Source organism: Pyrgilauda ruficollis, unplaced genomic scaffold, assembly GCF_017590135.1.
Source record: "Pyrgilauda ruficollis isolate IOZ18807 unplaced genomic scaffold, ASM1759013v1 scaffold2, whole genome shotgun sequence".
Lineage (NCBI taxonomy): Eukaryota > Metazoa > Chordata > Aves > Passeriformes > Passeridae > Pyrgilauda > Pyrgilauda ruficollis.
The window spans coordinates 8,862,352-8,876,899 of record NW_024519206.1 but is presented as its reverse complement, the minus strand read 5'-3'; the positions used below and the strand labels follow the sequence as shown (position 1 = coordinate 8,876,899).

General features: G+C 37.0%; 1 protein-coding gene across 6 annotated transcripts in view; it reads right to left on the bottom strand.

The window, feature by feature from the left end:
* The window catches only part of HDAC9 (histone deacetylase 9), a 450,604-nt gene that overhangs the window by 176,199 nt on the left and 259,857 nt on the right, over positions 1 to 14,548 (bottom strand). For 4 of the 6 annotated variants that reach the window (XM_041466345.1, XM_041466344.1, XM_041466343.1 and 1 more), the window contains 2 exons: positions 13,922 to 14,139; positions 3,031 to 5,601 (listed from right to left, as the gene is read on the bottom strand). In XM_041466345.1, the coding sequence (XP_041322279.1) occupies positions 5,281 to 5,601; positions 13,922 to 14,139 (539 nt within the window). In that variant the 3' untranslated portion in view covers positions 3,031 to 5,280. Of the gene's footprint in view, positions 1 to 3,030; positions 5,602 to 13,921; positions 14,140 to 14,548 lie in introns of those variants that run through there. The other 2 variants (XM_041466346.1, XM_041466340.1) reach the window with 1 other exon arrangement.

The following is a 14,548-nucleotide window of genomic DNA, read 5'->3' as shown; positions in this document are numbered from 1 at the left end:
TCGCAAAACAAATCCAGCTATGCAGCACTCCACCTCCTTGCTCCATCTACACTATGTTTGATCCCAGAAATCACAGAGCCAGCTTGTGTTGTGTAGGAGTTATATTGGGACTGTGCACTCACAGACTTGAGGAAGGGCAGGAAGGTGCAAGGTTAGTGTCTCTTACTGGCTGCAAAGTTAAAGGAAACAGCTAAGGCAGCCTACAAAAAAAAGAGATGAAGTGAGCTAAGACTGCAGTGGCAAACCAATTTAGGTGGGAGGAGAGGGGAGAGCAGGTTTATTTATAAGTCTGACATTGTTCAAAACTTACATTTCCATTTATCCTGCCCTTCCCAGCACTTCTCAAGGGCAAAAATGCTGTAACCATCCTGGAAGGAGCGAGTGTAAAGAGGGATACTTTTAACATTATATCCTCCAAACCATCTCCCTCGTATTTCAGGGTTCTGTACCATTAACAATCAACACAGTTACTTCAAGACAGCTATAGAAAATAAAATCAAATGCAACAAAAACTCCATAACCACATTCAAATATCTTATTCAGTGAATTAAGGCAGTGGATCACTTACAAATAAGTATCTGGTCTGTCAAAACAACTCTAGTGACTAAGGCCCCCATTATCAAAGCAAATCACATTGCTGAATGATTTCAAGTTACTAAAAGGTCTCCTTTTAACTCTCAGCTGCTGCCTAAGTAATCCTTGTGTGGCTGAAACAGATGTGTGTACCCACAGGTAGCCAGGGAAGTTGTCCTGTACAGGCTAAATGAGCTATGGGGCCACAATCAAAACAAGCAGGAGTGTGACACTCAAGCTCAGCAACTGGGGACCAGAAACTGGGACATGCCTAAGGATGCACCTTCACAGTCCTGTGTGTGTGTGTGAGAGTGAGAGCATGGCTGAGAAACCCAGATTTTCTGCTGGCTAGGCAGTTTCAGCTAATCCCATTTTTTACCTTTAAATCTTAATCTAAATGAACCTGAATTAGAGGAGAAAAAAATAGCAAATGCAAAGCACAAAGCCTATAAAATAGAGCAGTAAAATTCCACAAAAATAACTTGTATTATTGTTCTAGCTCAGGGAAGATAATTTCATCCAGGATGCTTTTCTTCTGTTTGCCTAACCAGTAATTCAGCAGATGGTGTTCTAAACTATATTCTTCCACCGAGAAATGAGGTACAGAAGCTCCATTGCCACCCAGATGATGGGAACGGCATAAGGAAATCAGAAACTAAACAAATAAATGAAAATCAAACAAACATTTCTTAAGTGGATAAGTAGGACATGCTGCTAGCAGGACAGAATACAATAAGGAAATTAAGTCGGCTTAGCTAATTTTGGCTGCAAATTGTGAAGTGTTCATAAGGGGGAGAAATAAGTAAACAATTTTAGATTGCTGCTTGGGACTAATGTTTATAGATTTTTACCTCAGAATTCCAGTGAAGATAAAAACAGGGTATAGTTGTCTTAAGTAACATGGAGTAAGTCTTAGTGATCTTGATGATAATGAAGATGGAATGAAGATAGTGCACAAATGAGTTGTGGTAGTGTCTGAAGTGCTCGTGCTTTGGTGAGGCATTCAGCTTTTAATCCTATTTTTTTAATGCCAGAAGATGACAAAAAGGCTAATGTTACAGTATCTATAGTCCAGTAATGTGTGTCTGAGTATACAAATATTATGATGGATTTTCCTTCATTTATTAGCAATTACTTCTAAATTGTCACCTATCAGCTATACTGGCTTTATTTTTTGGGACAATGGGACAGAATAAAAGCATATGGTTAAAAAAACAAGAGTTGCACTTCATCCTGGGAAGAAAATAAGATATGTGAATTGTATTTTATTATGATTATTTTCTTCATTAAGGGTGCTTTGATGCATGGTAAATAATTCAGCAAAAAGAAATCTAGGTGCAGTCTCCTACACAGGAATGTTGTAAATTAAAAAAAAATTTATGGCTAGTCTTCTAATTCTAACACAGGTATTTAAACAAAAGGGTACTAAATAAAAGCCCTGTTATGAAAGCATGATTTACTTGAAGACATACAGTTCTAAATACACTATAAAAAATAAGGCAAGAAGTACAACCTTATACTGTTAATGCTTGTTTTAGCAGTTTTAATCCTCAGTTACAACTTGACCTTTTATCTATTTTTGGGGGTTGTATTACTGATGAAACATTACACTGCTGCTATAGCAGTGAAAATAATTGAATTTGATTTACAGAACTATTTGTTCTTACACACTTATGTTGTTGAAACATAGATTTTATTTTAGTTAAAATTATACCAGAATCAAAACTGCATAAAGCATTTGGAAATAAAATGAACAGTTATAAGAACTACAATGCAATAATCTTCTAAACTCTTTTGGTAGTAATAACTCATGTACTGTAGCAACAGAGATTGTTATGCACTACGAGCTCTCTCTCTGTAGATCTTAAGCAAAGTTCAGGAAATGTCCCGAAGTTATGTAACATCTTCATGGAAATTCTCTACATTGGGACTTCACTGCCTCATGCAGTTGCTTTAAAGTCTGCCAAGTTCATGGATTCCCTCTCTCGCAGCTTATTTACAGGTGGACTTTGGTTTTGCAAAGGTCTTCATGAATACCAAAGAGGTGAGTACAAGCACATTTTCAGATGAGGGGTCCAGGCAGGTTTTAGAAATGTCAGGTAAATGATTACAGTTTGTTTGAATTTTGGGTAATTAGAAGCTGAGGAACTGGGATTCACTTTTACCTTTCCTGTATGGTATGATCACACGTTCAAGACAGATGCCGTGATGGGAAAATGAGCATGCATCAATACTATTCCACATTCACTAAAACTTATAATGGCTGATGTAGGATAAAACAAGAGACCAAAAAGAAAGACTTTGTGTAATTATTGTAAGAATAGTGTAATAAAAAACCTTGCTCCTGAAAGTTTAAATTGTTTTGACAATTTGTGTAGCAAACATATTTGATCATACAAAGCAAAAGCACCACTAAGTTACCAAATTTACACAAAGTCAAATATCTGGAAGGGGATCTTTTAAAAAAAAACTTTATTTGAGAAAGGAAAAGACTTATATCAGAAGGCAAAAAAAGGGAACATACAAACAGAATATATTTACAACACAAAACGAGACCACCTCTAAGGGTGTAAATTATAATAAATACAGTAGATTTAAAATGTAAGAGACAATAATCAATTAGAAATGTGGTTGTTTAAACCCAGTTTTCCTTTTCACTGGTTCCAGGTAGTTTCTCTTATTTTAATTGTATCCAAATTTGAAAGATTCTGAAATTAAAGTACACTAATGTATCGGGGTTTCTCACCTGAATGACATTATAAAAATATCTTTTGTCTTCTGTGAATACACATGTCTTTCAAGTGATATTGTACAAAACTCTTCTCAATTGCAAATTTCTCCCCAAATGTATTTTAAAAGATGCACTATCCCTTTTTGATGAAGCTAAAGTCAGTTTTAAAAGAAAATTAAAAATATACAGAATGGGAAACACATATAATTTCACTTTTATAGCCTTCACTTTTTGAACGTAAATGTAATTTTTTTTATCCAGGATGGAGAAAGATTTCTCTTCAAATATGAAGCCCACATAAAAATCACCTGTGTTTTTCTCAATTAAATCTTTTTCTATCTATTGAGGCCTTTTATGTTAAAAGCAACTATTTAGAAGTTTGTTTGGAGATCTTCTAGGAAAAAGGATAATGTATCTTTAGAAGTTGCAACATTTTAGAAGAGATTGAATAGCATTGGAACATAATGTAAACAACACATGCTAATAACATATTTTAGAGCAATTTCTACATTTGGCAAAACAACTATCTCTTTTGAAACCGGATACTGCACCTTAAAATACTTTCAGCTTTAGAAATATAAATATTTTTAATAGAAAAAAAACCTGACAAGGAGTCCAGGTCAGTTTGGGATTATCCATATTAAAGGGGATCTTAATACAATGAATCTTTAACTAGCTTAACAAAAGTAAACCTATAAAACAAGGTAAACATATCAAAAGGGAATATGAAGGAAATGTTTCACTGGAAAGCTTCCTTAACAATTTCCCTACTCGCTTTGTTATTTTCTTTGACAATAAATCAATTCATAGAGTGCCTTTAAAAACAGAGGGAGCGCTGCCCCGTCCCCCCTGCCCCGCATTCCTCAGCACATGAATCACTTGGGCTTCCTGTTTCCATAAGGCATTTCCTGCCCCCCCCCTCCCAAAATCACTTTTCTGCAGGAGAACAGCAGGGACCTGACAAAGTATCGACTTAAATAAACAGGGCCTTGCACTGCACCCAGCCTTGCTCTGCTGACTCTGAGGGACGGGCCGGGATGCAGCTCGTAGGCTTTCACACGGCTGCGCCTTTCAACTCCACCTAAAGCTCCTAGACTAGCTGAACCTGCCTTTTGTCAAGGTGGCATTTAATGCACAGTTGTTATTTTAGGATTTGTCCATGAGACTGTGTTGTAAAGGTTATGCGATATTGCAAAATTAGTCATCATTTGAAAACAACAAAGAAGTGATTGGATATCAGATGATAACAATAAGAGTTCTGTGCTTGCCGTGCAAAGTCCTAATAACTGACTGGAACCACCTAATGCTGCATTTTGCTTCTCACCATGTACTTGCATCTGCTGCACTTAAGGAAGTCTCTGCGGACATTATCATCAAATAAGACAAAATGAAAAATTAACCAAGCAGTGCAAAAAAGAAAACAACGCAATTTTAAAACAGTGCCTTGCCTTGCCTCTTTATATCCACCTTGTACTTTTCTCTAAATTAACTTTATACACGAGCCTGAGACCACCAAGATAGCAGTCAGTACCTGTCTACTGGGGAAAAGAATACCCTAACATTAACAGTGTTCAAGACTATAGTATGATACAATATATACAGACAGCTGAAAGCAGAAGTCAGAGGATTCAAAATCAGAAGAATGTTTCATCAATCAGGTCTGGAAACTAATTCCATCAATTGCTGATCTCAACAGGCTAGGTGACACGAGTTCTCTTTCACTAGCACTAAGCGATGTAAGGTAATTCTGGGCTAATAAAACGTCTATCAGCTATTACTCAAAGATTTATGTAGCATAATTGGTTGCAACAGATATTTTCTCAATTAGTGGCCATAAGGATGAGCTTCACTATGTTTTCAAGTGTACATACAACACTTCTGCATTTGTTAAATTCTTCAAACAATAAATCAGGATTTCCTAGCTCAGTGAATCAAAACACAATTGCTTATCAAAGCCTAGAAAATGCATGTGATGTTCAGATAATAACCTTAATTACAAATCCTGGAGCTAAATCTTTGCCTATTACCTGTTGCATAAAAGCAGCTTGCTCCCCAGATTCCATTTGCTGGGTTTGAACATCCTCATCACTGTCCAGTGGCTCCTCTTTGACTTTCACAGCCCCCACCTGCTGTCCTATTCTTTCATCCACACCAGCACTGCTGCTCTCAGCCCTAATGCTGGCACTGCTGGCGGGAGCTCGCTCTTCCTGCATCGAGTGATCTCCATGAAGCTCTTCTTCAGCTTCCTCCAGGTGACTGCCAGGCTGCTTGAGCTGCTCAATGGACTTAGAGAGCATCTGGAACGAGAAGAGAACAAGTACTGACTCCTTTCACTGATGCCAAACATGAAGAAGTACTAGATCTGCATGGATGAAATGAAAGTGTCCACAGCATACCCGTGTAGCCGTGCACCATCAAAACACTGATGTATCCAGAAAAAAAGAACAGAAGTTCCTAAGCAAAAGGGCACTTCTTATTCTGCAGCAGAAAATGCCATGTTTATAGATAATGAAAAACATGACACATCTGTTAGATTGTTACAGCTGGTAAACTAGAGATATTAATCTTCCTTAGTCTTTCTTCAAACTTGAATGCAGAAATACCATCTTACAGTTAATTACCCACAACACAAAATAATAAAGGAACACTAAGCAAACTAGTAATCTGGTCAACATTTTGTTATAGGCAAATTAGAGAATTTTCACACAAACATCTCTATCAATTAAAGCATGAAGGCACTGAAACACAACAAAGGCAAAGTGACAAAGAGCAGGTGTCCGTCCCCTATCCCGTGGCACAAGGATACTACAAGCATGTCTGCCCATGACTGAAAGGACTACAGCCTTTGTGGTGCACTGTACAGCTATCCCAGTCCCAGCAGTGATGACATAACACAGCTCCCAAGGCAACACCAGCTCTAGCCCTGTAACTGCAATTTTAAAACTCTGCAGAAGTGCTGGATGCCTGAGTGTTGCAATCATGTGCACTTTGTGTTTTGCTGTTTGAGATGAAGCCAATGCGTTCCAAAATTCTCCAAATGTAGTCCAAAAAGTTAAACTGAAAAAAACCCGACTTTGTTGAAAGAGCCAGAAGGCAGACATGTGAGTAAGAAGTTGCAGGGTCCAGTGACTAATTATCATTTATTCAACTGGCCCACTCGATTTCAGTAAATACTGTTTTGTATCATTTAAATTAAATATTCTGAGAGGGGTAAAAACACCTTTTACCTCTACTCTTACATACTTTCTTCTTCCAGACCGAGTTTTAACTACTGATATATACTCAATTACTGAGTATATGAATGGCTGCAGGATGTCTGGTTTTGTCCCAAACCATGCACCATACAGTTTCACTCAGCTTGCTAATGCATATAGAAAAATGCTGGGTTGTCATGTAAACTGTGTTCAAGAAGCTGCAGCTGGATTTAGGAAATCCAATGAAGTCAACAAAGAGAGTTGAAAGATCAATTTATACAGTTCCAATTGATGCTCTGATGCGTATGCCTCACATCAGTGGAGAAACAAATTCCTCAGAGGAAACCTGTCTCGCCATTGTCACAGCAAACCTTCATTTCTGAGGTGTAATGGGAGTTTAATGGCTTACTAAAAAGAAACAAATAAAAAAATCCCTCTTCATTACTGTAGTAACTGGCAAATCACAACATGAGTAGCCTGCATGCTGCAGGTGGCATGCCCTTACTACTTCAGCTGATGTGGAGTCTCCTTTCGTTACGCAGTGTCTGAAAAATTTCTCAGATCAAACTTACAAATCTTTTCCAGTTGTTTCTCAGGGGATGACACTGACCAAGAAGGTACTAAAGCTAACTGCATGTAATCAGCTCAGGTACACTCCTTTCACTTGTTATTATTATCACTATTATTACTGTTAATTAGTTTACCATTTGTGGGGAGCCTTCCCCACTCCTCAGGCAGGAAGAGAAAAGCAGGTAAGGCTGCATGGCTGGCTGCAAGTGAGCAAATACAAGCTGAAACATCTGTGTGACAGATAATCATATAAACCACAAGAATCACTGAGGCTGATCCATCTGTAAACCATTCCCTGTGCCAGTTACTTGACACCAGGTGGGTTTTTCTGCAGGGGAAGCCAAGAGAAAATGAGTGCATCCCCACAGCAAAGTTAAGACACATATTTAGCTCATTACTGCTCTCCTTTCTTTTATGCTTTTTCACTTTTATGTCAGGCTCTTTCTTCTTTACACTGCTGTATGGGTACAGATCTGCTGCTGAGCTTTCTGAGGCAGCACATTAAGGACTGTAGTATAGAAATTATATATGGATCACCTTCAGACACTTCTTGCATGCAATCAGTGAAGAGAACAACCACACCTAAGGGGGCTGCAGAGACTTAGAGTGGATTTTGTGTGCATTTCAGTTTGCTGTTCCTGTTTTGGACCCTTCTCCCATGCTGTGGAACTCAGCAGACGATTTGCTCTAGATGTCAGCAACAGGAGGAGATAAGCAAATTAAATTTTCTAAAGCTCTGTGAAATTAAAGTCTTTATATATTTACTCAATAGAGTTTGTGCATTTATATTACCTTCTTTACTACAAAATTTTATTAAAAACTTCCTTTCCACTGTGATTTTAACTAAGCCTCGGGCAAGGGGCTATGAGGCATTACAGTCATGTCTTCTCATATGATGGAGCATGATCAAATTGCATGGATGGAATGGAGGGGACATGACCCAAAACCTGAAAATCCCTTGTATTGCTCAGACTGCAAGGCCACAGCTGACTGCTTTCTCTGTATCACCACAATGCTTTTATATTTGTTGACGTTTTATTTAAAGACAGCTTGGCCCAATCCTATTGCAGTAATTATACTAGTTGCATTACTGGACACTTCTCCTAAGTCAGACACATCTCATTTTAAATTATATCTCTTAGTGATACTACTGTATCTGGAAACATGTGAAGATAGCATTTTAGAGTCAGTACTTCTATCTTCTCTATCTAAAGATGGGTTACGCAACAGAAAATGTTCTGAATTAAATCCTGCTCAGGTCCTTTCACTGCACAGCTGGATACCTCTGCTCACACTTAATGTTTAAATCTTTCACTTTAAACCCCCACTTCCCTTTTTTTTTCTGGCTTTATCTGTAGCTACATGAAGGAATTCCTCCTAATTTTAATGCATCTCTTTTTATTTTAGAAAAGTAATTGCTTTTCCAAATCTGAGTTTTAGTGGGATTGTGTTTAAAAATAATAACAAAACCATCATTTATTTCCCTAATAAATTAAGGAAATTGGTTATATTTTACCAGTATACTTTACTGCTATTACTTATTCCAATTTAAGTGGTCACTAAAAAAATGTTAATGCTAATATAACCTATATATTTTTTGCTTTTATCCTCAGGAAATTAAGCTGTAAGGGATATGCGTGATTCAAAGTAAATAATATCAGCAGGAGAAGTATTTACAGATATCAACTCCATTGTATAACTGCAAGAGTATGATCAAAGAAAAAGACATCTAACATAACCTAACCTGCTTGGTTGTACAAAAAAAAATGGAAGACTAAATAATCTGGACACTGCAAAAGACCATTTTATATGTCCTTCATCTGCAGACCCTGTCATTTTCTCCTTTGAAATTATATGTCCTTTAAAATACAGTGTTTTAAATAAGATGTCTTTACAAAGAGACAAAATCACAAAGTCCTGCAGCAGCCAAACAACACATTTCCATCCTTGATTAACTGTTCATTTTAAATACATGGCAGTAATTTCTAAGAGCTCATGTATATTCTTACAAGACACCTTTTTCCCCTTCTCCCCTATGGCAGTCAGACTACCAGCTATTGTGTTGTATGTACATTGTTAGCTGCACTGAAAACAACTTGGCACTTGCTTTCTGCTGTCTCTGTTATTCATGTAGTACCAATATTTCTAAGGGATGTATTTATCTTTCAGAATCATTCTTCTGCATTATGACTTAAACATTAGCTCTCAATAAAGGAGAAATGCTCTGGGCGTTGTCCAGTTCCAAACAGACAACAGTTTTAGATTTTTCCCAAATAATCCCCTGTTATTAGAAATATTTGAAAGATTATCTCTCACGTATAGAAGATGCTAATCAGATTTGCAAGTTGTAAAGCCAAAACCTCAGTGTAATATGTTTAATGAAGCTAGATTGATTTACTACTGCTGAACCTGGTCTTCCACATTCCATTAAACATCATTCAGAGAAGTGAATGGTTAATCTGGGGTTAACGGTATCTTTTTAATATTGCTACTGGCAAGAAATAATACTTCTATTTTTCCATCAACATAAATTTCTTTATTATTTTTCATTTTTTTGTTAAGAGATATTGGTAAACTGAGAACACCATCCAAGTACTAATGAATATTCACTTCCTATATATTTTTTTACTTCACAGGCTTTCCTGATCACTGATTCCCTATACAGAGATGCTTTAAATCAACTGACATCCTAGAATGAAAACTGAAATTCAGGTGTTTCTTATATAAGCCTTACCATTACCCATATACCTCCCATACTTTAGACCACATACCAACTGCCCCATTATTTTACCCTTTACTTCTCCAATACAGAGAATTTTACAAGACAAAACAAATTGCCAAAATGCTATGAATACACAACTTAAGAACACAAATAGGATTCCTGCATTGATCAAATAAAATCTTGGCCCCAGTGAAGACTTCAGCTTCAATAGAGGCAGGCCTTATTAATCATATATGGCAAAAATAACTTCTAAAGATAGATGGCTTTGTTCATGTACTCTTCACAGTAGATTTCTGAGATTTTTCTTTTTCTGCTAGGGGCTTTACATTTAGATTAGTTAAATCAGTCCTCATTTTTTTTCTTCAAGTGGCTGGGTCAAAGCTTTCTAGATACAGATATACACAACAATATCAAAATTTTAGTTTTTTTTATTGTAGTAGTGGTCTTTTGGTATCCAATTGCACTAATTTTAACTGGGGGTTTTGGACTTTGGTCTGCCTTTATTGAGCAGAATGAAGATCTGCAATGGTGATCAAAGGGTGTTATGAAGAAATAAGCTGTCATTTGGACAGAAGTATATTAAAGCTGACAATGGCAAAGCTGGTCTTCCCTAAGACAAGCTGAGTTCAGGTTACTTCACATTCATTATTAATTCTGGGACAAGGGTTTTTACCTACTTTTGGAAGAGATGTCAACATTTGCAGAATGTTTTCAGAAGGTCAGTGTACTAGATCCCACAGGTATAAATGTCAGACTTCAGTGGAGACATATACCATTTCCCACATCAAAAGCCAGGCATCTGACAGCTGACCAGAAATAATCCTTAGGGGATCTCCTCTTTGCTAGTAAGGACAGAGGCACACCTTTTGGCAATGATTTGTTTCTTTTCAGAATGTAAATGATCCAGGGGAATCCTTTACCTCTGACCTATGTTAGATTTTGCTTGTTATCACCCTCACAGCAGCACTGGCTTGCTGCTGAAGTGTATTTTTACCTCACAAAAAAAAAAAAAAAAAAAAAAAAAAAAAAAAAAAAAAAAAAGAGAGAGAGAAATAGAAAAGTGGTTTTTGTTTTTTTGGTTTTTTTGGGTTGTTTTTTTTTTTTTTAATACAACATAAATACAAGAACAATGAGGTGAGGAAAGGTGGTTCTCTTCCTTTTTTTGTTGTTGCACCTATAAGTCAGCCAAAGAGATCAGTCCAAAACCAGTTACTGGTTAAACTCCCTGGAGTGCTGACACTTGCCTTGTCATCTTAGCTCAGGGCAAATACTCAAATTTTGGGTTCAGCTGAATACTAAGGACTTAAGTATTTGAAGACCTAAACACAGGAACCTTAAAAAAATCCTAAGGGAAATAGAAAACAAAAAAGAAGACATTAATTTGCTCTAAGATCTTGGTCAACTAGCATTTCACAGTCTTAACAGTTTAAAATGGTTCTGGTCTTTTATTGCCAAAACTTTTAGGGTCCTTGAGTATTCCTTATTAAATGAAACCTCTGCATTTCCCATGACTGAAAAGGCAGGACTTATATCTGTGTGCAGATTTCATTATACAGCCCATGAATAGTAAAGGACAGAACAACAGAAAAATCAAGGTCACTCCATACATGCCCAAACTTATCCTAAGTAATAAAATATTTAGCTGCTTTCCTATCTGGTCTAGAATATCTACTATTTAAAGGTTCAAATAACTATAACTCTGCTTTGCAGAGTTTGATTGTAAAGCTGTGCAAATTATGTAATGAAAAAATAACTTCAGCTGCAAAGAAAGGCAAGTTTTAAGACTGAACAAAGTATATTCTACCACTCTAGCAGAGTTCAAAAACCTTATGTAGTCACAGGAGTTTAATCTGAACCTTTAGCTAAAAGGTTAAAGAAGATGTCTTTAAATTTACTATTTAAAAACTACTATGTCTTTTTTCATGATCTTGTCTATTGGCTACCCTTAAATTCCAGTTTATAAATTCAGGTTCTGCAAGTACATAACAAAGCCCCCTGGCTTTCTGTGTGCTTGCAGAGGACAGACGCGTGGTTAGAGCATTGACATTTTTCAGTACTATTCTTCAAAACGGTTCTTCTGAGCATGGAGAAGAATCTAGATGCTCCAAACCTTAAAGTCTGATAAAACACATGCATCCTCAGAAAACCCACTGCTTCTCTGGCTGCAACATGATCTCATTCCTCCTCAGGCAGTTGCTGCTCTGAGGAGTTACTGTGCTCCTGAAAGCCTGGTTGCTCTGGGAGTAGGAGTAAAGGAGCCTGAGAAGCTCTTGGGGGAAAAATAGGTTATGGAGGTTCAAGGCAGAGAGAGGCCCTAGGGTAGGGCCACTCTGCATATCTATATGGACTACACTGTACAGAATAAAAGCTAGATTCACCAGTTTTGTCTCTTCATCACAAAGAACCATGTGAGAATGAATGCAGATTTCAAATATGAGAGGGAATTATCCTCATTAGAGTGTACTTTTACTGTAGTTCAGCTGAAAAAAAAAATTACTGAAACAAGCATTATTATGAATCAACTCCAATCTTTTTCCTTCCTTATCCCATCTATCTATAGTAAGATGCAACACATTCCTAGTCCTACATGACTAGAAATATACGGTTATGTGCCTCAAGTTTCATTTTCATGCTGGGGACAAACGCTTATAATGCCACATCACATACCCCCAAAGGCTATGGTAGAATTTATATGAATAACCATATTATCTAAGAAAAGTACGTCAGTGGGGTTCTTTGCTTTGTGAGGAATGCATGAATTGATGGGTTTGTAGTACAAAGACTCAGCACATTAGTAGTTAAAAAGTCTTTTTAGACAATTGAGGGAAGGTGAAATATTTTCAAAACCTGAGGCTACGAGATATACATATGCCATCTTGATTAAACATATGGAATGCATACTCAAAGAAAAGCCAACTGGAGTCCTAGTTGAGTAATCAAAACACCCAAGCTGAGAGGGGTTAACATGCAAGGATCAGCTCTGAACTTTGAAGTTTTCTGGTCTTCATTTTTCCTAATTAAGACAAGATTTAATAACCAAACCACTGTACAAAGTATGTACTTAAACTCCAGGTTTGTTTCTAATTTTGTTGGGAATTCTTAGTAGATTCCAAAGAATCAGTAACCCCTGGGAAATTCACCCAGTAAGTAAGGTGGATTGATTTTTTTTTTCCTTAGGTACAAAGACTGCATGTCCAGTTTTCATCTTTTCTTGTTTCACATTGCCTCTTATGTATAGTTATTGAGTAATACTTAAACAAAAGAAGAGAACTAAAGATATGTAATTAAATCTTTGTAATACTAGTGGAGCTTCAGCAAACAAATTTTGGAAAGCTGTGTACTCAGTGCAGAAAATGCTCTCCAAATAAAAACATGCAATTACTTGCATATCTTAACTTCAGAGCAGGTAGCAACTTGATTTTGTTGTAGAATTATTGCTTCCTGATAAATCTATTTAGAATCTGTTTTTTGTTTATTAATGGATGGTCCCTTTTCTTCTTTCCCTTGCCCCTGCTCAGAATAAGATGTAACTGTACAGGGAATCTTGTACGACACCATTCAACTCTGTGCCAGATACCAGCAACAGGAATTTTTCTCTTTCTCCTTATATGGTCATTTTATATCACCATACAGGTAAAAAACTTTGGTGTTACTCACAGGGAAAAAGTCAGTTTGATAAACACTGATTAAAAATTTCTCCAGATGTTTAGTAAGCTTCATATATAAGCCCATCAATTTAATAAGCTGATTTGGGTTCAAATGAGTTACCTATTGATGCAACATTCTAGTCCACAATAAGAAAAGTTTTAATACAATTCAAAAGCAGCAAGTGGAGTCATTGTTGCAGCTCAGAAGTACACATCAATTTTTAAGACATAATTTACCATTCAACAGGAAAACACCTGTCAAGTAAAACTGTAAGCAACTCTATTTTGTCGAATTGTAGCCTATTTCAGAACTTTAAAATTAAGATCCTTACTAAATGTATGAATCAACTATGCATAAACAAAAAACAAGATACTCCTGCAAGAACCTCTCTTATTGTCCATGATGACATGGTGCCAATAACTAATCTTCGTTGTTAGTTTTCACCATTAAATTTACTGGAAATTCTTTACTTTGGGAACTCACCTTATTCATGTGGATCTGCTGCTGGTACTGTTTCTGCTTCTCCAAAAATTGCTGATGTTGCTGCTGGATGACCAACTGGGCCAAAGTACTCTGAGGAAGAGGAGCAGACTGGGTTCTGTTCAGAGGCCTGTGACGAGGCAGTTTGTGGGCAGCTCTTATGCCCGGTGAGACTCTCTCCTTTGCTGCTAAAGGAGACTGTGGATGAAGAGGAACCGCTCCTGCAAAACAGGGACATTTCACTCCCCTGCGAAAAACAGCAAACTAATAGTTTTAACAGGAAAGAAAATTTTCAGAGAGAAGAGGGGTGTATATTGCAGAACTCTGCATCTGCACTGATGCAGTGGAACGTGTATCACGTGCCTCACCATGCTGGGAAGTTCAGCTGCTACAAAAGAATGTGATGAAGTAATCATTTTCTCTTTTCTGTAATCATTGAATTCATTCAGGCTAACAGACTGGAACAGAATCACTAAAAGGGAAAACAAAGATGCTGTCCTTTTGTCTTCCACCCTTCCACATTTCCCAAGAGTTAGGATGTGCGGTATTTTTATTACTGCATTTAGTTTAAACTGAACACTAGTGTCATTAAAAACATCTTAAATCAGTACTGCTGGAGCTTTGGTCATT